The sequence below is a fragment of the Papaver somniferum genome, chromosome 6 (genome assembly GCF_003573695.1).
Source record: "Papaver somniferum cultivar HN1 chromosome 6, ASM357369v1, whole genome shotgun sequence".
Classification (NCBI taxonomy): Eukaryota; Viridiplantae; Streptophyta; class Magnoliopsida; order Ranunculales; family Papaveraceae; genus Papaver; species Papaver somniferum.
In genome coordinates, this window is record NC_039363.1 from 54,780,729 (window position 1) to 54,805,333 (window position 24,605).

Here is a 24,605-nt window from a genome sequence, read left to right on the forward strand (position 1 = left end):
TCCATTCTGATAACTTCTTAATTAGGGTAATGGGAGGCTTTCATAGTAGTGCTCCGAGGGAATTTGGCTCTTCAACTAATCTCCAGGCAATTTTAGAGATCATTGCTAAGGTGAAGTATTCCATATTTTTGAAGCCCAAACCACCTAGTTCTTTTGGTTTGTTAACAACATCCCAAGCAATGTAGAATAAACCTTTAGATTTGTCTTGCTCCTTGTTCCAGAACAAATCCCTTTGAATAGCTTTAACTCTTTGCAGGTAACTTTGGGAATCTTGAAGCAATTCATTTGGTAAATACTTGAAGTAGAAGTAACAGTTTGGATGAGATTGACTTTTCCAGTTGTAGAGAGATTGGTTTTCCAACCAACAAATCTTTGCTTTAGTTTTTCCACACAAGGTTTGAAAGCTTGTATCTTACTTCTATTGGTGAAGAGGGGTGAGCCTAAGTATTTATCAGTGCTGCTAATCCTTTGAACATGCATAGCTTCACTGATATCATCTGCAATGTTTGGGGAAGTGTTTTTACTGAAGAAATTTCATGATTTAGCAAAGTTGATCAGTTGTCCAGAGGATTGACCAAAGTCTTGGAAGATCTTGATGAGGTTGTTGCATTATGTCATGTTGGCTTTGCAGAAGATCATGCAGTCATCAGCAAATAGGAGATGGTTGATAGTAGGAGCATCATTACATATTTTGGTTCCATGAATGAGCCCTTGAGTTTCAGCAGATATCAGATATCTTGATAGAGCCTCCATACAGAATAAGAATAAATATGGGGATAATGGATCTCCGTGTCTGATCCCTCTAGTTGGTTTGAAGAATTTACCAGGAGATCCATTTATTAAGACAGAAAGGTTGGTGGTAGAAATGCATTAATGTATAAGGTTGCATCAATCTTAATTCCCATGGTGCCATTGGCTCATTTTTTTCCCTTTTCTGGTATTCATATGGTGTATAATCTCATGGGAAATGGCAATGTTGTCAGATATTTGTCTGCCATGGATGAATGTAGACTGAAAGGGAGAAATAGGTTTCGGGATAAGAGGTTTGAGTCTTTGGGCAAGAAATTTGGATATGATTTGTCTGTGACTTCTACCAAGTTTACATTCATGACAAAAAAACAGGTGTTTTGACTATGTTGGGCAAACAAAGTTGTCTACTGACATGTTGCATTGTGGTAAATGAAGGATGGCCAAGTCTGTTATGCCATATGGCTGCAGAAGGTGATGAAGTGCTTGAGTAAGCATGATGTCCTGTAGCTGGTGAATCTTTAGCTAAGCTGTTGCCATTTAAGGTAATATATAGAGTCCATTATTGTGAGGGCCTTGTAAAGTAATCTTCCCAATGAGGAGATCCTTCACAGTGAAACCAAGGGGATCAAAAGTAACTGAGCATTTGTTATCTGATGTAAACTTGTGGACTGACAACAGATTGGCTGAGGCTTGAGGTACATGAAGTATATTATTCAAAGCAAATAGCTGAGCAGAAGTATATTTAAGAGCAGAACCAATATGATGTATTTTCATACCTGGACCATTAGCAGTGAATCTCCTCAGAACCATCAAAAGGATTGGAAGAATATAACTCAGGTTCATCAGCTGTAATGTGTTGATTAGCTCCAGTATCTGCATACCAAGGATTCTCCTCCAAAATATTTGTAGAGGCTAACATATCACTGAGATGAGATGGTGTCTTGGTATTTTGATAGGCAAAATTCAAGCGATGACGACAGGAGAGAGCATCATGACCAGGTTTGATGCAGATTTGACACACAGTAGCATCTAAGGCTGATGAAGTGGATGGTTGTGCTGGTAGTGGTGGTGGTGGTACAGAATTGAAGTTGAAATAGCTAGGAGAAAGAGATCTTGGATGAAATTGAAAATTACTCCTAGGTGATTGATGAAAGGGATTACCTCTACCACGACCTCGAGATCCATACTGATTGCGCACAGAGGCTTGAAAAGCGGCAAAGGCACGACTATGAGCTTCTGAAAGTAGAGTTGATGATCGATTTTGAACATCAACCTCTTCAGAAAGCAGAAGATTGTATAATTCCGTTAAATCAACAGGTGGAAAACGAACTCGAATCGAAGTACTGAATGCTTGATAATCTTGACCAATTCCATTTAAGATAGTCACAACAAGTTCATCATCAGAAACTGGAGAACCAGAAGCAGCTAATTGATCGGCAATCTTCTTGATTTCACCAAGATAAGTCGACATGGATCCAGATCCAAGCTTCAAAGATTGAAGTCGAGTACGCAATTGAATTGAATTTGTGGTTGAGCTTCGAGCGAATCGTAATTCGATGTTATCCCAAAGTTACTTAGCAGAAGAAGCACCAACAACATAGGAAAGAAGAACATCTGAAATAGTCAATTGGATCCAAAGAATTAGGGTATTATCATCCTCAATCCAGTTAGTGTAAGATTGATTAATGATTTCTCTGTCATCACCATCAATCCATTCTTGAATGTATTTACGAGGACAAGGAATTGAACCATCCAGAAATCCTGAAACCTTGTATTTCTTCAATAAGGAAATAGAACACTCTTCCAAGTGAGAAAATTCTCTTTTGTGAGTTTGAAATGAATAATATTGGAAATATGATTTAATGGAACTTGAGAAATATGAGAATCATAGTGATTGTACGCCATTGGAGATCAAAGATTGAATTACAAAGAAGAAACGGAATGATCAAAGATCAATGAAAAAGGCAGCAGAAGAAGGATCGAAACACGATTGATACCATATTAGACAAACTGTTCTTGATTAAAAACAAGAAAATGAAATGAATCAAAGATTACAGAGAAACCCTAAAAGGGTCAGACAAAAGCTGTCTGTTCATTACATGATACAAAAGAATTAGAGAAGCATTTAATGTATCTACTGATGACAAGAACCCATCAGATTAGTCAACAGGGAACCTACAAGAAGTAGACAAGTGGCCAAATAAGAATGGTACAGCTGTAGTAATAGACAGATAGACATACAGCTGTAACACCTGACAGTTAGGCAGCAATCTGTCTATTATCATGTGCAGAACCTCCATGAGTTCATAAATTATCACAGATCAAATACGTAATGCATACCTTACCCTTGGTATATATACTGGATATACAGAACTCAACTCATTGGTAAATCCTACTCTACATTTCTACTTATGAGATGCTTTTTGAGAGATAAAACATTGATGTTGGGCGGTTTAAGATCACCTCTGAATGGCTCTCAATTGAGACTCTAACTGCAGTCGTAGCTCCTTCTCTTTCAGATATTGTAGAAGCAACTGCTGCTCAGACTTCAACTTCATGGCAGCACCACCCCAGTAAGGATTGGGACTTCGCTGGGCATGAAAAAGCTTCTCCCTTTCATGCTCATCACTATTACCATAAACTTTCTGAAATCCTGGATTCCACTGGGGGTCCCGCAATTTTTCCTTCTGATCAAATGTTAAACCATTCGTCCACCGATCAAAAAGACTCGACCTTGAAAGATCTTCGTCCTGGAACCTCCCAAGGTTACTCGGTGGATTGCGTTGAACTGGCTCGCTACTAGCTTGGGCTTGTCCAAAATTTCCTTCGTAGTGATGAAACCTTGACGTGGAATCTTCATAGTTGAACCTAGGAATGGTCAGAGGATCAAAAGTGGGTGCACAATTCTGTACTCCTGGCAAATTTGAATATTTATTAACCCGTGATGCCTCAAAAAACTGTTCTTTCATTTCTTCTGAATCCTTGTACTCGGAATAACTTGACGAATCACTACTAGACCAAAGTGCATCATCGGGCAATAATGGAGCAGAAGGCTGTTGAGGGAGAAAGGGAGGTGCTGAATAGGGGGTAGTTGCAAAAGAACTTAACCCATTAACAGCAGTGTCACCCTCCGAAGAAAACCGGCACACAAAATGAGGTGATGCATATGAAGATGTTACCTTAGCATCTTGATCTCTTATTGCAGCCTCTCCAAGGGAGAGACTACTTACACCTGCAGAAGCAATGCAATCGTTTTTTCCCAAGTCATACTTGCTTGGATCAAATTTACCCTTCTCTCCACTAACGCCAAAACTCTCTCTTTCAAGGACCCATCCGCTGAGGGAGGGAGGCCCTTCCGTAGATGATACTGCACCTATTTCATCACCTGCCATTCCAAATCTAGATGAATCTACCAACTGTTCAATGACTGGATCCGTGATAGTATAACTCTCTGTAAGAGGTTCTTGCCATGATATTTTTTTCAACCTAGAACCACCTAGGTTTTGACGAAAACCAGAAGGATCACCATATTTCTGTCTTTGAAAAATTAATGAAGAGTTTCGCTGCAATGGTTCACCAGAAGATGCAACTACTTTTTCAGTTGTAGCAAGAAGATTTTGAAGTGGTGCAAGTTATATCTCACAATTGGCTTAAAGAGAATGACTTCTTCCTCCTCTACATGAGTGGATGTTCTATCCACATCAAGGTTATATTTAATAGCCTCCTTACTTTTCACTTCACTTTCTTTTGTTGGTTCACATGGTGACTGAATATTTTGTGGAGAGTTATGCAACAAGTCTCTTCCTACGGAATCAGAAACCCCTTCAATTGCTTCTAAGTCTCTCTTGCACTGTAGTTCCTTTGCCTCAGCAGCGTAAATTTTTCTTCCCATTTTCTCATAAAAGATCAAGCTCTGTGATCCACTTGGTTTGTTAACAATCTTCATAGAAGCAAGAAGGATGCGAGATATGCGAACTTCACATTCATGATTGTCACCGTATTCTCTTCTCGACTCTCTGTCAGTTGAAAAATCTAAACATTCATGGGATTGACTGACAGGTAAAAACCCTCGTAACTCGTGATCTTCCCAAAGGGCTGCAAAATCGTGAGACTTGAATTCACAACCCATATTTTCTAACTGATTCAAAAAGTTCACAAAAACCCCAAAGAAGTAACTTGCTGCATTTATACGTATTTCATCAGCCTCGCTGCTTTCCGGTTTGTCCAGAAATTCTACCAACCATTCAACAAATACTAATATAGATGGTAAAAGATAACTATGATCTAGAGGATTACCCATCACACATCTTTCAACTATCCGACCCATAATGATGTAAGCAGAAGCTAATGCTCGCTGAATCAAGGCAGGTTGCAGCTTGTACTTAGCATGGCTAGACTTTTGGCTTTTTGATTCAAGTAGGGTCTGAACAGTAAAAATGAGTACACAAACAAGTTGTAACCCTCGGAAAGGACCTTTTCTTGCTCCATCCAACAACTGATATGACTCTAGAAAAGTTTTCACATGGACATCATCAAGAGAGAATAAGGTCTCCAATTGGCTTATGGACGAACCAAATATGCCAGGGAACTCCTCCAAACTGCAACACACATCAAAACAACAAAAAAACTAATACTGTGAGAACCAGATAGGAAAAGGAAATTCATCATCAAATTGCAAATCATTCATAGGGACATATATAACTCGGAGAGATCCATTATAACACTCATCAACAACATCAGAAAATTTCGATAAAAATATTGCTTTTCCAGTTTCTGGCAACACCACCTTGATTTGACATAGAAGAAGCCCATCACCCGAACCATGAGAGGCCAAATACCAAACTGCTCAGTCAAGACATCATCTACAGTGGTATTTTGAATTGTGCTCCTTTTAGATGGTTTGGAAAAATCGAAAATGGCCTTGTCAGAAAGCCCATATGACCTATTCTGTGATCATAAGTGAAAACGATCCAGAAATCAGTATAAAGATAATAAATGAGCAGCTTGAAATAAGAAGAACGAAATGAAAATTTAACCCAGATACGCGAGAAAGGAGAAAGCGAACCTTCTCAAAAAGCAAAATGAGGTTATTCCAAGCATCAGGGAAAGGTTCTTTAACAGCGAGACTTCTTGTGCAATGGTATAAAGCTAGGAATTCATCGCCAAGATATGTTGCCAAAACAGCCAACTGTGCTTGACATAATTGCATACATGCACAAACACCATATTAAGTAAGCATATAACAGCAAGAACAAAAAAGATGGTCTAACAATTCCTACACTTTAAGGACAAGCAAAAATTATCAATTTTGAACATCTGGAAAGGTTTGATATTGATCTAAGAGATCCAAGTCATTTGAGTGACCCGAGAGTCTATCTCCATCGTTGCACTACTCCATAATTTCAAGTCCAAAACAACCACATACTGCTTTCTAAACCATGTTTATTGTCGCCCAAATAAGATCATAAGTACAAATAGGTAGCAATTGGGTGTGTGCATGGATATCGAAAGAAGTACCTGATTTTGTGGGTTGCCACTATCTGGCCAAATCAGTGATGCATCTAAGTAGTGTCTGGCAGCAGTTGACCACTTCCGATCTTGAGCATCAGGATTTCCATATAGCTCCCTGTATCGAGCAAGATCTCCAAGGAAAACTAAAGAACGGTGGCAAGAAAACTGGCATCTTCCCATGTCCGCTGATTCTATGGACCTAGAAATACCAATGCCACTGCTGACCGAGACATCCTTCGGAAGTCCATAGCTTCTTCTGATTTTTGCAATCAAATTTTGGTAAAAATCAGTAGCTTCTGACACAAAGGATTTCAGTCCTTCAAGGAGAGTCTCATTCTCCAAGTTTGCACCTTTCCTTTGGACAGAAGCTTTCCTTATTCTATTGCGAAATTCATCAATGTGTTTATAATGAAGCTTCCACAAGGAATATTCGATATCTTGAAGTTCTGCTAACTCATGGTCATTCACAATGATTTCCTCGTAACTTGAACGAGCTTTGCGGTATAACTCTTGAACATCAGTGTTCATTGGACCCTTGGAATGAATCAACTGCCACAACTGTTTTTCTGCATTAACAGCCTAAACCACGGAAATTACCAATGTCAGGATACAATATTTTTCGTTACTAACTTACTATTCGTAGTTCAGTAAGTAGTGCTTATTTGTAACAACTATACTTCAAAGAGAACTTCAGTTATTACCTCGACAATAACGCTTTTCTGATCATTGAGAAGTCCCATTGCATTATTATGAACGACTGGAGCAGATATAACATATCCACTCGCCCGCTTATCTCCAGACATTTTGTACCACAAAAACACCCGTTGGTTTCTCCAAAATTTAAGTCATCCACTCTAGTATACCTGCAAAAATCTACATGTGTTGAGTGGTAACCAGAAACACTCAAAACTTCAGTCATCTAGATACACCAACTATCAATGTGACACAACAAACTAAGCAGATATAGCTCTTATCCGTTAAGAACGTAATGAAGAAACAGCATCAGCCAAAAACAAAAATCCTAAGTGCACCGCTTTGTGAAAATTTCCTAGTTCTACAATAAAGCTTGATACAGAAAACTGACCAAGAAGATCTAGAATGAACCTACAGAAATTTATCTTATAGGAAAAAGACCATCGTACCGTAAATTGAGCTAAGAGCCTAAAACCACTCAATTTATTGTATAAGAAAACATTTGAAGGAAACCAATTCAACCTAAGAAACTCTAGCAGAGAATTGTAAGCCCCAGAAGGAACTTAGGAAGGAATCTATCAAAACAAAACAAGCATAACAGAGTATCAAAAACATGGTTCCCAACTTAAACCCAAAACCACTAGCGTTTCTTAGAAACAAAGAACATATATATACAAAATTATCATCAAGGAAAAATATTTCTCCCTGAGAAATCAGCTGTTCAACAAAGAGAACTAAGATACTTAGAAACAACGAATCTTAAACACAACAAAATAACAAATTTCAGCTGAAAACAAATTTAACCTTTTAAACAACAGAAAGAGAGGAAAATCTTACACTGAGATATCAGCTAGACAAAATTCAGCAAGTCACTGTAGCTTACTTCAGCTTTGCTCTTCCAAATTTCAACGCCCAACCAAGAAGAGGGTGTGTGAAAGGGAGAATTCTAAAGAGAGGGAGAGTTGGAGAAAGGGGACACCTGTGCTGTGAAAAAAAGAAAGAAAGGGACAGACAACATTTAATGGCGGACGGATGAGAAGAAGAAGACTGATAGACCATTTTCTGTCGGAAGACAAAAGGAAAGGTACAGAAAGACTGCTGTCATCCTTAAGATGCACATATCTCTTATTACTTTAAAGCCGTTGGATATTTCGAGTCACTCCTTAAAGTTAATCCAAAGATACTTGAACACATGAATCATGTCTTCCTGAGGATGGTGGTAAAAGTATAATGTTGTGACTCGGATTAGATAAAATGGATCACCTGTATCTCAAGCTAAACCTCGTCGTGTCCTTTCAACATTAAACAATCAGTTCGATATAATACTTCGCAGCATATAGTAACAGGATGTGCCGAGTAATTTTAAGCCCATGAATACTTCAATTTGGGTCGAACTTATTTGGTTTCATGGACCCACTTGATGGACTAATTTCATAAAGAAAGACTCTCCGATTACGAACAAGTAGTGGGTAGGTGGTTAATAAATGAGTAGAATCCCTTCTGTCAGCTTAAGGACCGTGGGATTAATGTGTATTAAAACTCTAATAGTATAGGTGGTCCAAAATGTTATCTTAGTGAGATTTTGTGGTCTCTCATTGATTGGTGAAAGACCTTTTCTAGTCCAAATCCATGAAACATTTGGGTTTGTTGTTGTTTAACCCGCAAACTCACATTTGTTTGTCTTCAGTGTCTTTTCAAGTCTATTGCAACAGGCAACAACCAAATCCCCATCCACCAGAAAACTCCAAAATTCAGAAATCTAGGGAATAAATTCTTGAGATTCTGATACCCCTGAAAGCTTTAATCCTCATTACATCATGAGTTAGGATTACTGTTTCTGTTCCAGCATATTAATTTGCACACTATACTAGTATAAAACAACTGAACTTAAAAGAGTTGGAGAACACTTATATACAAATACCTCGTGGAACAAATACCGCTGCAGAATGATGGTAATTAATGTGGTGTCAACCCCTTCAACCATTTTGAATCTTTTCCTTCTGCTTTTTGTAGTCTCGAAGCACTTTTTCTCTTTCAGAATTTGACACAGACAGTAACCACTTGCTGAATTTGATATCAGTCATGCCCATAAACTGGGCAAGACAGCTATACTGGCTCTTTTTCTTGGACAAAGATAATTCTCGCTTACTTAAATCTGAAGTTGATTTACTATGCATTTTTACTGAAGATGTGACTCTCTGATGTTGGGTGCTATCAGGTTCAGCCACTGTCATATCTTTCTTTGCTTGAACTACGGGTTTATAATTGACGACGTCTTCATTGCGATGAGTGTATACAATTCCTGTATAAGGGGAAACCATAAATTCTTTTCTCACAAGACTGCTAGAGAAATAAACTTGGTGATCTTTAAAAAAACAAAAACACAAACAAAAATTGTCCAAGATGATAAATGTACTTCATGAATCTGGCACGAACCCATACTACCCTATCCCTATGTGACCTAAGCTGGAGTAGCACATCTGAGGACTATTCACTGGCTGATTTTTGCCAAGGATGCTAAGGGGCAATTCATTAGAGGGTATACCAAGATCTAGTAAAAGGGCCTCAACAGATTTAACACAGGTCAAATAAGAAAGACCAACAGCCATTAGATTCATTCACTCATTGATGTTTTATCCCACACTAAGGTCATTGGGGATTAGGTCATCTAGTCCCTACTCTTCTATGGATGTTGAAGAAAACAAAAATTAAGTATAAGCTTACCTAAAGCTTCGAGCATTGTTGTTTTATTTGAGACAGCAACATCCAAGTTGTCGTATCTGCTGCCCTTAGAATCCGCGGGAGATGTTTCATTCTCTTCATTTGAAGGAGGACATGTCCCGACTATATCCTCAGCTTGATCATTATGATTTCCGTGGTTTTGATCATGTTTTCCATTTAATTCAATGATCTCACTGGTGAAAAGCTTATCAGATAAATCACGGAATAGATTGGAGATTCCGAAAAGCTCCCCTTGAAATTCTTTGCAATCCTGGACACCTTCAAAATACCTTTTTTCCATTTTTCCAGATACAGCAATATTTGATAGCTGTTGTTTGTAGACCTGACGTGAATATACAAGCTCCTCAAGGGAACCAGCAGCAAGAAGGCGAAAAACCACAACATGCCGTTTCTGCCCATAACGGAATGACCTATCTTGCGCCTGTAAATCTTGCGCAGGGTTCCAATTTGGATCAAATATAACAACACGATTTGCACTAACGAGATTCAGTCCCAGACCACCAGCTCGGGTTGATATAAGGAAGACCTAAAACGAAAAGACTTGTCATAATGATGATTGGTTTCCATGGAATTCCCCAAAAAGATTTTGAAGATTTAGGTGTTAATATGTACCTGCTTGCTTGGACTTGAATTGAAATCATCAACAAGGGGCTGACGGGAACTCGTTGGGGTTGAACCATCAAGTCTAGAGAAGCAATATCCTTTGCGTATAAGAAATTTTTCCAGTATATCCAGCATTCTGATGCATAAATTCAACTTCAGGTATGATATAAAAGACAGATGAAAAATTCAGGGTACGGAAACTCAATGAGAGTGCAGAAACATATACGACTTTCTACAGAAATGAAATCCACAGATAAAGCAAGAGATTTTGTAAAAAGATTGCATAAGAAAGCTCACTTCAGTGAGAGGAAAATAATGGTTTGATTAAGTTCTTCACACAACTCACCTTACAGAGTAGCTGAACACAAGAATTTTGTCACCATGTAAAACCCAAGTAGACATTAACTTCTCCAAAGCTCGCATTTTTCCACAGTGCTCAACGTCGCTAAGGTTCATGAAACTCTCGCTTTGGGTATTGCCACCAACCAAGTGAATATCAGTACCAAAGACAGCAGAAGCTAATTCTGCATCTTTCTTTTGTTTCTCTATGTCATCCTTCGGGTTAGGCTTAATCAACTCCAAGTGATTGCTAAGCTGAGAAAATCCACAGGAAACAATGTCAAACAAATTAACTTAAAAAGAATATAACACATGGGAGTAGACCTGACTATCGCTACTACAACTAACAAAAATGACAACAGAAGTATAATTGGTGGGGTTAAAATGCCAAAATGGCCAATTCAGCTAAACAAAACATGTCCCTTATGGGAAACCGTAAGCAAAAATACAAAAAGCTAAATTACCTGCTGAAGCTTCACAAGGCAAGGAAGAACGAGCAGAATGGGCATGAATCACAACCATCAGGGTTTTCCCTATGAAGATAAGACCAGATTATGCCATTTGGTACAATCCTATTGCAACATTCCACCTGTTTTAAAGGGCTTCCGCAGCTACAGGGAAGATCCTTATTTACCAGACATTGGATATCTGGTAACTGCAACATCCTCCTGTATGCACGTCTTTGCAGATCGCTCATTGCACAAAACACAACATTATCTTCCTTGCCATCATTAAATGTCCAATGGTCTCTTCCTTGGTTCTTCTTAATAGATACCTCCGGAGAACTGATGCTAGATGCTGCTTGCGCTCATCAGCAACCTGGACAAATCTTTCCGGAGCACTGGACCTTTGACCAAGCTTAAGTGGCTCATCATAAAAGTCCCGAAAATGTTCCCTCGTGCCTAAGGAACCAGGTGCAACCCAATCAAAAAGATTGAACAGCTCCATGATTTTATTCTGCATTACAGTTCCTGTTAGGCCATAGCGATTTCTGGTTTTTATTCCTAAGCAAGCACCGTATAGTTTCGACTTATCATTTTTTAACCTGTGTGCCTCATCCACAACTACAATATGCCAATCGACCTCTGATAGGATTTTACCGTGAATTCTGAATGAGTCAAAACTAGTAATGACTACGTCAATACCATGTGATTCAAGCTTCTCGATTATGAGATCGCGATTTGCTCCATGATAAACAGAAACACTAAACTTTGCCCATTTAGAGAATTCATTTTCCCAATTTTGAATAATCGAAGTAGGGCAAATAATCAGTACAGGATTCTTTTTCCCTACACGCTTTAACATTTTAGAGTCACCATTTTCAGCTTCATCCCCAACTACAGCAGCCAGAAAAGCAATTGTTTGGATGGTTTTCCCTAGACCCCTATACAAGGATAAAAAGTATTAAAATTCCAAAAAGTACACCACAAGCAGAAGAATATTTGTCTCCAAGTCGGTGCCTTTTTGGCTTTCGCAGTATGCATTATGCTTATTAGTAAAATCTCCGCTATCACATTGAACGTGTTTACAGAATCTAAAGGAATTTATAACAAAAAAGAGTACAGAAATCAAAATAACTATGGAAAACCCTTGCTAGTCCTATACAATAGTGTAAATGATCATGCTTTAAGAAGATTCAAAGAGGAATGAACAAGAAAATAATTAACTAACATGTCATCTCCAAGAATACCGCCATGATTCTTCTTTATATAAACCATATAAGAATCTCACTCCCTCCCTCTGATGCTCAAGTAGACGGCAGTTGATAGCTGCAGGGACCTGAGACAAAAGAGTACCCTCATTAAATTTTCAAAATATATTATCAATGCACAAAAGTAAATACAAGTTAGGTGACAAATAAATTTCACTGGAAACACACATTAAAACTAGGGTTTTTAAACTTGGAAGCACCTGAACTACTGGAGACTCGCCGGGGGAAGAAAGGACCATGGGTTCAAAGGGTCCAGTTGGATCAAATTGAAAATGAGTAGAAACTGGTTCTCTACTAATTCCAATACCACTTTCTTCTGCATCACCGTCATCATCATCGTCAACTTCTTGTGCATTTTCCTTCACAGGTTGCTCTTGATTCTGTTTTGGTGGGGGAAGAGATAGAGGATCTTGAAGTCGTTGGAGTTGTTGTGAAAGAGAAGATTTTGGGGGTTTTCTTGGAAGTTGTGGTGATTTTAAATCTTCATTGAGAATTGAAGGTTGGGATGAAGAAGGATTAGGGAAATCAGAACAACGTTTTAGGGTTTGTTTGAAACTCGTAAACGACATTTGGCGGTTAATGAGCCCTAAACACAGAAAAGATTTCAGATGCTATATCGAAACCTCTCTAAATGTTTGTTTTTATTTCCTTCCTCCAATTATCACGAGAGCCAGACATGTTTTAAATTAGCCACGCGCCACAGGCTATATAGAACACTCGGCAGCGAGGATTGAGTACTCACTTCTCAGGTCTTCGGATGGTCCGTCGATGGAGTTCCGATTAGTTGAGAATCAAATGATATCGGAAAGACCGCAGATATTCTCAGGGCCAACTTTTTCTTTTTCACGAAATTCGTTAAAAAGACCAAAACCAATAATTCTCGGGTGAAAATGACACTTGTATTTTGATTCTGTTTAAATGGACAAAAATATAAAAATAGCTAGGATGTAAACAGTTTCATCCTGCCAATTTTCAAATATTTTTTCTTATTTTTTGATTTACACAGGATGCATCCAGTTTCATCCTAGCTATTTTTTAAGTTTAAGCAAGGATGAATCCAGTTTCATCCTTGCTAAAAAATTTTGTCCATTTCAGCCATACTAATTTTTACTCGTCCATTTGAACCATGTTTTAAAAATATTTGGACAAATGACCCATTTTCCGTTTCCTTTTTACTTTTGTCTACTCTTTTTTTTATAAAAAAAAGAGTAAGAGAGCTCGTCAAAGCTAACTACTCTGCTTTACAGCCAAAGGATTATCTGAGCTAATTCTAGCTTCAGGGTGATCCATCAAAATATGAGTACGAATATTACAGTTATCTTTAAGAGTAGTGTTTGTTGGGTACTGTAATATGTCCAAAAAGACTGGAGGTTAGGATCTTTCCAGTTAAAGTTTTGCAACAAGATAGAGTGGCTAGCTATTCTAGATAAGTTGGATGTTGTGGTGTTTTGTTGAGGCGTCAGCTTGATGAGCCTTCCCAACACAAAATCATAGGTTCTTTGCTTCTGTCGATGTTTTGTGTGTAATCTCCTTGAAATCTTTCCTGGACTTGTATCTGATAGAGAGACTGAATGGTTTGTAGAATTCCTTCTTCTTCTGCTGCATAATCAATGTGCTGCTGGTGCATTTCCTTCCCCCAGTTCAGTGCAAGTTGAGCTCATCTGCTTTCTCTGTTTGTTCTACTGAAGCCAGTTATAATGTCTTTGATGTTTCTTGATCCCATGCATTGACCTGTAAAAGACATTGCCAAAAACGCAAAGTTAGTATAAGATGGTAAATCACTATTAGCCTCATTATTGTTTACTTCTAGAATGTATGCTAATAGTGATGCCAAAATATCCCCCAAGATTTTGTCCAGACTGATGGAGCTTGTATGTTGAGCATTAGAATCCTTCTGATAGTAAGGATTGTTTAAGATATGGCATGGGTTGTGATGCACTCTATAGTAGTTGCATAGGTATTGAGTGATCTTCAGAGCAGCACCAGGAGCAGAAGGATTTATATTCCTGAAAATATGATCACATCTAGCTTTCTAGATGAACCAGCAAATGGTAGCAAAGGTTGCATTCCAGCTAGCTGTTGGATTATTCTGAGTAAACCAGTTGTTGAACCACTCATGGAAAGACCTGAAGGTGGAAAAGAGTTGGTGATTTGCCCCAAACAGTTTAGCCCAAACATCAGAGGCATCTGGACAGGCTAGAAGGGCATGAGTGGTATCTTCAGAAGAATTCTTACAAATGGAGCAAATTGGATCAATATAATGCAGGATACTAGCAGTCTTGGCATTGGTAGGAATAATGTCATGAGCACATTTCCAGATGAAAATATGGATAGCTAGAGAGGTGTCTAGACTCCAAATGACTCCAATTCATCCAAGGAGCTATGTTTATATCATTAGCGTACTTGTCAGTGATGTTTGTCATACAGGGATTTGACATAGAATTTTCCTGTATTAGTCAGTTTCCAGGTTATAGTATCTTCAGCATTTGGGTTGTGATGAGTGTGGGTAATGAGGTATTAAATGTCTTGGGTAAACCAGAGGGCTAAGATTGTAGTGTCCCATTTTCCATGAGCATTGAAGAGTTGGTTGATAGTTTTGAGATTAGGTGGGCAGTGAGGAGGTTTTTGGATGGTGTCTAAAAAACCTTCAATCCATATGTCACCCCAGATTTTAATTCTTGTTCCATTTCCAATCTTCCAAATGTAGTATTGTTGAATGCAAGAGATACCCTCTAGAATTCCTTTCCATATCCAAGAATCAGTGTTGTTTGGTTTGGTGTCCATTCTGATAACTTCTTAATTAGGGTAATGGGAGGCTTTCATAGTAGTGTTCCGGAGGGAATTTGGCTCTTCAACTAATCTCCAGGCAATTTTAGAGATCATTGCTAAGGTGAAGTATTCCATATTTTTGAAGCCCAAACCACCTAGTTCTTTTGGTTTGTTAACAACATCCCAAGCAATGTAGAATAAACCTTTAGATTTGTCTGGCTCCTTGTTCCAGAACAAATCCCTTTGAATAGCATTTAATTCTTTGCAGGTAACTTTGGGAATCTTGAAGCAATTCATTTGGTAAATACTTGAAGTAGAAGTAACAGTTTGGATGAGATTGACTTTTCTAGTTGTAGAGAGATTGGTTTTCCAACCAACAAATCTTTGCTTTAGTTTTTCCACACAAGGTTTGAAAGCTTGTATCTTACTTCTATTGGTGAAGAGGGGTGAGCCTAAGTATTTATCAGTGTTGCTAATCCTTTGAACATGCATAGCTTCACTGATATCATCTGCAATGTTTGGGGAAGTGTTTTTACTGAAGAAAGTTCATGATTTAGCAAAGTTGATCAGTTGTCCAGAGGATTGACCAAAGTCTTGGAAGATCTTGATGAGGTTGTTGCATTCTGTCATGTTGGCTTTGCAGAAGATCATGCAGTCATCAGCAAATAGGAGATGGTTGATAGTAGGAGCATCATTACATATTTTGGTTCCATGAATGAGCCCTTGAGTTTCAGCAGATATCAGATATCTTGATAGAGCCTCCATACAGAATAAGAATAAATATGGGAATAATGGATCTCCATGTCTGATCCCTCTAGTTGGTTTGAAGAATTTACCAGGAGATCCATTTATTAAGACAGAAAGGTTGGTGGTAGAAATGCATTAATGTATAAGGTTGCACCATTGCTTGCTGAAACCCATCTTTGACATAACTTTGATGAGGAATTCCCAGTTGACCCTGTCAAAGGCTTTGGCCATATCAATCTTAATTCCCATGGTGCCATTGGCTCATTTTTTTTCCCTTTTCTGGTATTCATATGGTGTATAATCTCATGGGAAATGACAATGTTGTCAGATATTTGTCTGCCATGGATGAATGCAGACTGAAAGGGAGAAATAGGTTTCGGAATAAGAGGTTTGAGTCTTTGGGCAAGAAATTTGGATATGATTTTGTAGGTGGTATTGCATAAAGAAATAGGCCTGAATTGGGCTGGGGTAGTTAGGTTTTCAGTTTTAGGCATGAGAGAAATGAAAGTGGAGTTCATCTCTTTATGAATGAAGCCAGAAGTGAAAAAAATTTGAACCATGCTGATGATGTATTCACCAACTACCTCCCAGTTAGCTTGAAAGAAATTTGGTGGGAAGACATTAGGGCTTGGGGATTTGTCACATGCCATGCTGAAGAGTATGTTTTTGATTTCCAAGGCATCTGGAGTCTTGAGAAGGTTGATGTTCTCATTGTTGGTGATGGTAACGGGTATAAGATCTATGAGGGATTGATTGATGATGATAGGTTCAGCTGTATCCATATTAGAAAAATGGTTAGTGAAGCAAAGATGAATTTCATTGATGTTGTGCAGCCAGGTGCCTTCTTCATTCTGAATGGAGACAATTTTGTTTCTCTTGTATCTTTTCTTGGCAGAAATATGGAAAAAGCTTGTGTTTTTGTTTCCAAGTTTGATGAGCTGATCTCTGATTTTAGTCTTCCATAACTTTTCTTGAATATCTTGCCAATGTTCCACTTTTTTCTTGGCGTCTCTAATAGCTTGACCTCTAGAGCTGTTAAAAGTGTTCTTAGTAATGCATTCCAAGTGTTTAATACTGTCTTCTAAATTTGTCTTGATATTGCCATATATTTCTTTATTCAATTTCTTTAATTTGATTTTTACATCTCTTAGCTTCCTAGCTATCTTGATAGCAAGGGATCCTTTGTGTTCCATCTCCCAACATTCAGCTATAGTCTCTTTGCAATCTTTATGATCCAGCTAGGGTCCAAAAAATTTAAATGGTATGTGACCTTGTTTCCAGGATGGATTGGTATTGAGAATGATTGGGTTATGATCAGAGTCAATGGCTGGAAGGTTGAAATGGTAGAGTTAGGGTGTATTTCAAGACAACTTTCAGTAGCAAGGCCTCTGTCTAGTCTTTGTTCTATTAACTGAGTACCAACTCTTTTGTTAGTCCATGTGAATGAACATTCAGTATAGACCAAATCAGTTAGCTCAGCTGCTTCCAATTTCTGAATAAAGATGTTAGCTTCATTATAATCAATATGATGATGGCTGAATTTTTCATGATCATGCAAGACAAAGTTCATATCACCCATTATCAGCCAAGGAAGAGTGTTGTTGGTATGAGTATTTTCTATCATTTCCAGGAATGCAATTTATCTAGGATAGTGTAGGGGCTACCATAGTAGCCTGTGAAAAGCCAAGGTTCCCCATCAATAGGATAAACAGTAGCACTTATATGATAGTTAGAGAAGTCCTTTATAGTGAGGTTGAGATTTGTTTTCCAGGCTAAAAGTAGTCCACCAGCAGTTTTAGATTTACCACTAGGTTCTACAAACTAAAAAATTGTGACTCCTATATTGCTAAGGATAACCTTTAGGTTTCTTGATTGTTGTCTGGTTTCAGATAAAAAGAATATGTCAGGATTATGCTTATTTAGAATATGATTCAGTTGCCTACTAGTGTTTGGTTGACCTAGCCCTTGACAGTTCCAAGCCAAAATAGAGTAAAATTGTCAGAAGTATGAAACAATAGGATATGTAAAGATTATAATGATGTATCCTAGTCTATTATTTAGTATAGAATTGAGATGAATAGTTATACTAATTTAAATAAGAGTAGGCATAATAATGGTAATTTTGAGATATATGGAATGTAATCTCTGACAGAAAAAGTTGGGGATAGAATTTGTTACCTGAGAAGTTATGAAAGGATTGGCTCCCTCAAGACTGCCAGTAGTCATATCATTCAGATGGTCCTCTTCCATTTGCATAATTTGATTATGGCTTCTCTTGGTAGGTTGAATTTGGTCCCAGTGATGTAAGAGGTTACCAGTTGAACCCTCTGAAATGAAGAACTTTATTTTTGGATCAATTAACTGAGGGTGGAAATTAGTATCCACAGCCTTGAGTTTGAACTCATGTTTTCTTGTTTCCCATAGAAGTTGTTTCTGTTTATTAAAGTCCTCATTGATTTGGTTTTGTATTTCAGTTAAATATGGGAGAGCTTCAAACACATTGGGGGTGACATCAGAGGGGTTTGGTAAGTGATGGTGGTTATTGACTTTTGGAAAAAAGTATCAGGAGTAGTAGAATTATCCACACCAGCAGTATTGGTAAAATGCAATTTCCTAGCAGCAGCCTTAATGTTGATGCCTTTTTTCTTCAAAAGTTTCTCCTTGTTTCTATTACTCTCAATGATTTTTCGATGCTTCTTTTGACAAGCAAGAGCTTCAGAATTAGTAGTAGGAATTTCTCCACTGATAGGTTGATGTAGACCAGCTTTATAGATTATGTAGTCCTCTGGTCCATCAAGTTCTTCAGAGCTGTTCTTAAGGAGAATCTGTCTTTGAGCTAGTCTAATTTTGATGGCAAGCTCTTTAGCAGCATCCTTGTCAGAGTAGTGCCTTATCTTGATGGGTTTTTTAGGACTATTGATGTTGGAATTTTTGGGGGTATTTGAGTTTGTAGGGTTGCTGGAAGATGGGGGGTATAAGTTATTGAGATATGAAGGATGGTTGTGGTGAGAGGTATGTTGAGGTTGAGTTTCTTTTTCTTCACAGAGAGGACCACGATGGTCAAGGATTCTGCAAACTTTGCAGAAAGAAATACCATTCAGAGCATAAGCTATCTCAAGTTAGTAGGAGGTAGTAGGGTTTTCATAATCACCAATGCCATACATGAGAGCTTTAGTTACATCAATAGTTAGAAGAATTTCTAGGTTCTTTTCATCTCCATCTCTGCCATAAGCTTTCCTAGACTCTTGATGGATTCCAGCCGGTTTGATGATATTTTTGATATCTGGAATGATGTGCTTTGGAATCCTTTTAACCAAAGCCCAAATCCTCACCTTGTAGAAGTTAGCTTCATCAATGAAATCAGGACCAGAAGGAGGTACTTCGGTTAAGAGTATGAGTTTATCAAAAATACCTCTGGTACCTCCTTTCTTAAAGACTTTTTAATCTTCTATGCTGCCAAGTTTGATTGAGTAATAGTTTCTTATCTTTTTCCAAAGATTGACTTCAGTATTTTTTTTAAGTTTCCAGTTAGAATTGATAAATCTTGAGATTGTTCTTGTTTCATGGGATATCTTGCTAGTGTATATGCCAATGAAGACCCATTTCCAGTCTTCTTCCTTTTTTGGTAGTGTGTTCTCAACATTAATGAAAACTTTTGGGAAAAGGTCTTCAGGAATGTTAAGAGAAGAGTTCATTTGATCTACTAAGTTTGCAACTGGATCCGAAGATTTAGTTCCTGATGAAGAGGCCATGAAATGGTTTCTAGTAGTGTTGGTGGTATTGAGAGTTATGATGATGGTTTGAGTAGTACTGGCTTTCAACACTTTAATTTGAATTTTGTGATGTAGGAATTTAGTTCTCTGAAAGTACTATTTGTTGTTTTGTTGCATGTGATAAGTATGATGCTCTATAATCCAAATGGAATCAGAGTTTAAGTACAAGTCCCATGTGCATTCCAGTTGATCCCAGTAACTATGATGTATGGCTTTGCTGACTGAGTTGGTGCTGTTGACTACTGGAAGTCTTAACGAGAGAGACCTGTCATAGAGCCAAATGCTAAAAAAATACAAGATATTATGGTGATAAAATTTGGTTAATCCGTGAGTTCTTTTAGTGGGAAAATTCCAGTGTTTTTAGTAGTAGTACTAGTATAGTGGCTAATATAGTGATGACAGCTAACATGAAAGGTGACTTATCCTGTATCTAAGTTGAAATATCTAGGAAACAGTTTAGCAGTATTATATAAGTTTTTATAAAGGGTAATGAGTTTAGCCAAACTGTGCCTGGAATGAGCCCGTTGCCCATTGGTCTTGGCGGTGGCCTCTTGCGTTATTAATGATTGCTTACACCTCCACTCAGTTTTGTTGCTTGACTGAGTCAGACAGATAGGGAGCTGAGTCGCATTCTTGTGATCTTGGCATGCGAAGGAAGAAACAGTTATTGGCGCCGAGTGGGTTGAACTGCCAAGTGTAATGCTGGTTATTCTCCTTGCTCCATCTGTCAAAAAGTTGTGATTTGGATTAGTGAACCTAGAGAAAGAGCATTTGCTTTGCATAGGATGCATGTAATTATGCCTATGTTGCTAGAGAAATGAAACGACAATGATGAGTTTTTGAGTATTGGAGACGGAAGGTTTTGCTCTTTCGGAAATGTCGCCACTTAATGTTGAGACGACCCAACACCAACCGATGAGATCCAATATAAGAGCCTCTGCTGGAAATGAGAAAATTTTCAGTTTCTTATTCTTTTCTTTTTCTTTTCCTTTGTTTTCCGTGAGAAAAAATCTTTTACTCCAATCTCCATGGCTGATGCTAATGCAAGTACAGATCGAAAGGGCAAGCAGAAATTGATTGAGGTTGAAGATGAGCCACGCATCCACTGGTATCCGAGAGAGCATTTGGTTACTCGATTGCCTTATGGAATTGTTTTTCCACTGGGATGTGAGTCTCCTGGTAACAAGAGGAATTTCACATGGTATTTGGATGATCTCCAATATAACTATGAAGTGAAAATAGAAGAGTGTCTGCAGGAAAAGGGGCCACCAGGGATTGTGCATGAGTTGATGATGGATTCTCCAGTAGAGCGTCTTCGTCAGCATTTCAATCAACCAAAGTATGTGCCTATAAATCAGGATATTAGCAACCCATTCGCTGAATTGGATGCCCAATATGAGGTTGGAAGCAGAAATGTACATGCAACTGGTGACGGAAAGCGGAGGACTACTAGAGAAGGTATTGATGTTGAAGGTTGCTATGTTACTGGTGTTCCAAAATCTTCCGAACATCCACATATGGGTTCTAGAGATCACTGGGTTTTGTACGCATTTCATCCCAAATATGTCCCGTTTGAGGTTCATGAGGGTGTAGTTGTTGTGGCTGATCGGTTCTTGGTGTCTTGTGTGAGCCTAGTTGGATATCAGTCCATCACTCTTGATGCACATGAGAGAATGATGGTTCGTCAGATGGCTGGCCAACCTTGGCATCATGATGAGCCTATGCGCTTTCCAGTGATGGATTCTTTGTGTCCAACCACTGGAAGAATCGGTCGAGCAATTTTTGCAGGATTTGAGAATCCAAAAACTAGTGCCTCCACCATTTCAGTTGTTGATCCAACCGCGTTTCCTTCCGCCGATCCGGGAATAGATCCTGAGATGGATGAATCTGCACCTTCGATGGAAATGTCGACTGGTTCCCCCATTGAAGATGAAGCCAATGATGTTGGTCCCGATGGTGAGAATCAAACTCCAGTGCCTGAGAGACGATCTATTGTGTCCAGAGTTCCGATGACTCGAAGCCGGATCCAAGGGACTCGGAGTAGGACTCGCCTCTTCCACAAGTAAGAGAAAGTTGGATCTTTTAATTTTACTTCTGATCTTTGCAGTACATTGGGTTTTAAATTTGGTTTTATGATGGTGCTTGTTTATTTTGAGGATAATGCTTTCTTTGAATTTCGAACTTCTCTGTTTTGTGGTCGTAGCTTTGTATGAACAATTTCGGTTTCTGGCTTTGTGTTTAACTTTGGGTGAATGTTTATTGGATGCAATTTTACTGATATTTTGGATGATTCCCTTCTGATGGTTATGAATGTTGATAATGTGGTTGTGATCAATAAATTTCTGAAGGTATCTATCCTTAGGTTGAGTAATATAGGTAATAATCTTTTGATTTAATTCGAAATTAGGAACAAAACTGGAGGGGTATGATGGGTTTGAACATACTATAGCAATTTCCAGGGGAGACTAATTGATGATTGAGTTTTAAGTGTTTATAAAGTATTCCTGGATCAATTTTGGTGATAATTATAGAATTGGTAGAGCCTAATTTAGTCATACTGAGAGCGGAATTGTTTTTAGAGGTGTTGATGCTATTGGTAGAGAACTTAAGGATACTGTTTCTGGTGAATGATATTTGTGATGTTTGTGTCGCCTGAGTTATTTGTGATTTCTGAGATACTAGAGCTTTCTATGATTGTTGGATTGCCTGTGGTTTCGATGAGCTTAAATGTGATTCATGAAGAAAAGATTGAAGAAACAGGAAGCTAAATTATAATTCTGGCATAAATTACGATAGAACTCAGGTGAAAAGTAGCCGTTAGGAAGCTACAAGACAGGAGAAACGGCTAGAAAAAGCCGGAGAGAAGAGAGAAGGAAGAGAACTCAGGTGGGAAGGAGAGAGAGGGAGTCGTACATGATGAGAGAGAAAGAACTCAAGTGGGAAGAAAAGTTGACTAATGATCCAAGAATTTCCTCACAACTTACTTTTGTCTACTCGAATGCAGAGAGACCAAAACGCAAAAAGAAAGCGTCACATTCCAATAAAGGGGCTTCACTTGGATTTTTAGTGACCAAAAAATTGATTATGGATATTTGTGATTCAATACCAAATGTCTAAAATAACCTTCAACTAAAATCAAAACCTAAAAACTAAAACTAAAATTAAAACATAATTCTCACTTAAAGATCTGCTCTTCTTCTTCTTAACTTCCTCTCCTTCATCAACCATAAATCATTCCCTTCTTTTTTTCAATCAAAATCATTTCACCATCTTCGATCAATCGATGGTTCGAAAAACTTATAATCGTCGATTGAATTCTCTATTAAAGGTACGGAAGAAGCATATTGATAGAAGTGATGGTAATCAACAAACCAATTGCATCTGAAATGGTTAGATTGATTAAAAAAATAGAAAAAATTAGGTTTCAGAACCAGTTACGGTTGGGTTTTCCCAAAAAAAAAAACAACCGTAACTGTTTTGTAGTTGGGTTCGGCCAAAAAAAACCTAGCCGTAACTGATTTACAATTGGGTTCGATCACAAAAAACCCAGCCGTAATTGTTTAACAGTTGGGCTCGACAAAAAAAAACCCGCGGTAACTGATTTACAGTTGGGTTTCGACTAAAAAAAACTCAGCCGTAACTGTTTTATAGTTGGGTTCGACAAAAAAAACCCACACGTAACTGATTTACAGTTGGGTTTCGACCAAAAAAACTCAGCCGTAACTGGTTTAAAATTGGGTTTTCCTAATTTTACCTAGTTACGGTTAGGAGTTCGTGATCACCTAACCGTAAATTCTTCTTACGGTTGGCTACGAAGGAAAAACTCAACCGTAAACCGCTCTGAAAAGCTAAAAAATTCGATTTTTTTTACTTACTTTCATCAATTTTGAGAAATAAAAAGAACATTGATTTGGTGATTTAAAATCTAGGGTTTTAGTTAGAAAAAATCTCCAAAGTTTCTCATTTTTTTCAACTTTTTCTTCCCACCAAAATAACTTAATATGATTTTTTATCACTAATTATATTAAAAATCGTATTATTCTAATTATTAGTTAATTAGACTATTAGCACTAATCACATAAGGGTTATTTAGTCTGCTAGGGTTCTAAACCAAAACAGTTGTTAAAGAACACAAACTAACTAGAACCCTAAGATAAAATCTTTTTTTATGGGGATTAGCCACCTCTGCTGTGAAGAAACAATAAAAGAACTGAGTTTTGTATTGATTGAATATCTTTTACAAGCTCAGGGTTGAAGTATTTATAGCTAACTAGATTCGTTTAACAAGTAATACCAAATTTAAGAAACCAACTAAATAAGGAAACTAACTAAGCTGGAATAGAGTTTAACTAAAAAGGGAAACTAGTCTTGTTGAGGTGTTGGCACCGTAACATCCCTCCCTGCTCGAAAAATTGCTTGTCCTCAAGCATCAAAATCTGGAAAACGAAGTAGTAGTTCGTCAGCATATTCCCAAGTAGCCTCCTTAGTTGGATGGTCCTTCAATTTGATTAACCATTTAGTACCTGCGCGAGCTCCTTTTTTGAACATTTTACGTTCCAAAATTGTATCTAGTTCCCATTTTTCGTAATCCATAGTAACAGGCAAATTTGTATCAACCAGGATTAAAGAACCAAGTTTCAACTTCAACTGATAAACATGAAACACTGGATGGATACGGATTGTATTAGGTAAGTCCAACCTATAAGCAACATCTCCAATCTTCTCTAAAACACGAAATGGTCCATAAAATTTAGGATAAAGATTAGAATAATCTTGAGTAGCTACCGTGCTTTGTATATATGGTTGTAAACGAAGGAAAACCAAGTCATTCACTTCAAAATTTCGGTCAGTACGATGTGAGTCAGCATAATTCTTCATTCGTACTTGAGCAGCTTGCAAATGTGATTTCAAAAGCTGTAGAGTATGGTCTCAAGCTCTTAAGTTAGCATCAACAACATTCACAGAAG

General features: G+C 37.9%; 1 protein-coding gene and 1 pseudogene across 1 annotated transcript; both read right to left on the reverse strand.

The window, feature by feature from the left end:
- Window positions 1-4,339: 4,339 nt before the first annotated feature.
- LOC113290812 (protein SMG7L-like) lies at window positions 4,340-8,188 on the reverse strand. The gene is made up of 6 exons (XM_026540403.1): window positions 7,792-8,188; window positions 6,963-7,124; window positions 6,268-6,840; window positions 5,816-5,938; window positions 5,537-5,697; window positions 4,340-5,348 (listed from the first exon to the last, which is right to left on the reverse strand). The coding sequence occupies exons 2-6, from the start codon at window positions 7,062-7,064 to the stop codon at window positions 4,340-4,342; spliced, it is 1,968 nt and encodes a 655-aa protein (XP_026396188.1). The 5' UTR covers window positions 7,065-7,124; window positions 7,792-8,188.
- Window positions 8,189-8,714: 526 nt separating this feature from the next.
- Window positions 8,715-13,151, reverse strand: LOC113287608 (annotated as a pseudogene).
- Between the last annotated feature and the right edge of the window lie 11,454 nt (window positions 13,152-24,605).

Excerpts from the sequence above, each read along its gene's own strand:
- LOC113290812 (XM_026540403.1), bottom strand. The coding sequence starts at position 7,064 with ATGTCTGGAGATAAGCGGGCGAGTGGATATGTTATATCTGCTCCAGTC. Across the intron at positions 5,939-6,267 it reads GTGGCAACCCACAAAATCAG|TTGGCTGTTTTGGCAACATA; the intron begins GTACTTCTTTCG and ends TGTCAAGCACAG. Across the intron at positions 5,349-5,536 it reads TTCTTCTATGTCAAATCAAG|TTTGGAGGAGTTCCCTGGCA; the intron begins GTGGTGTTGCCA and ends TGTGTGTTGCAG.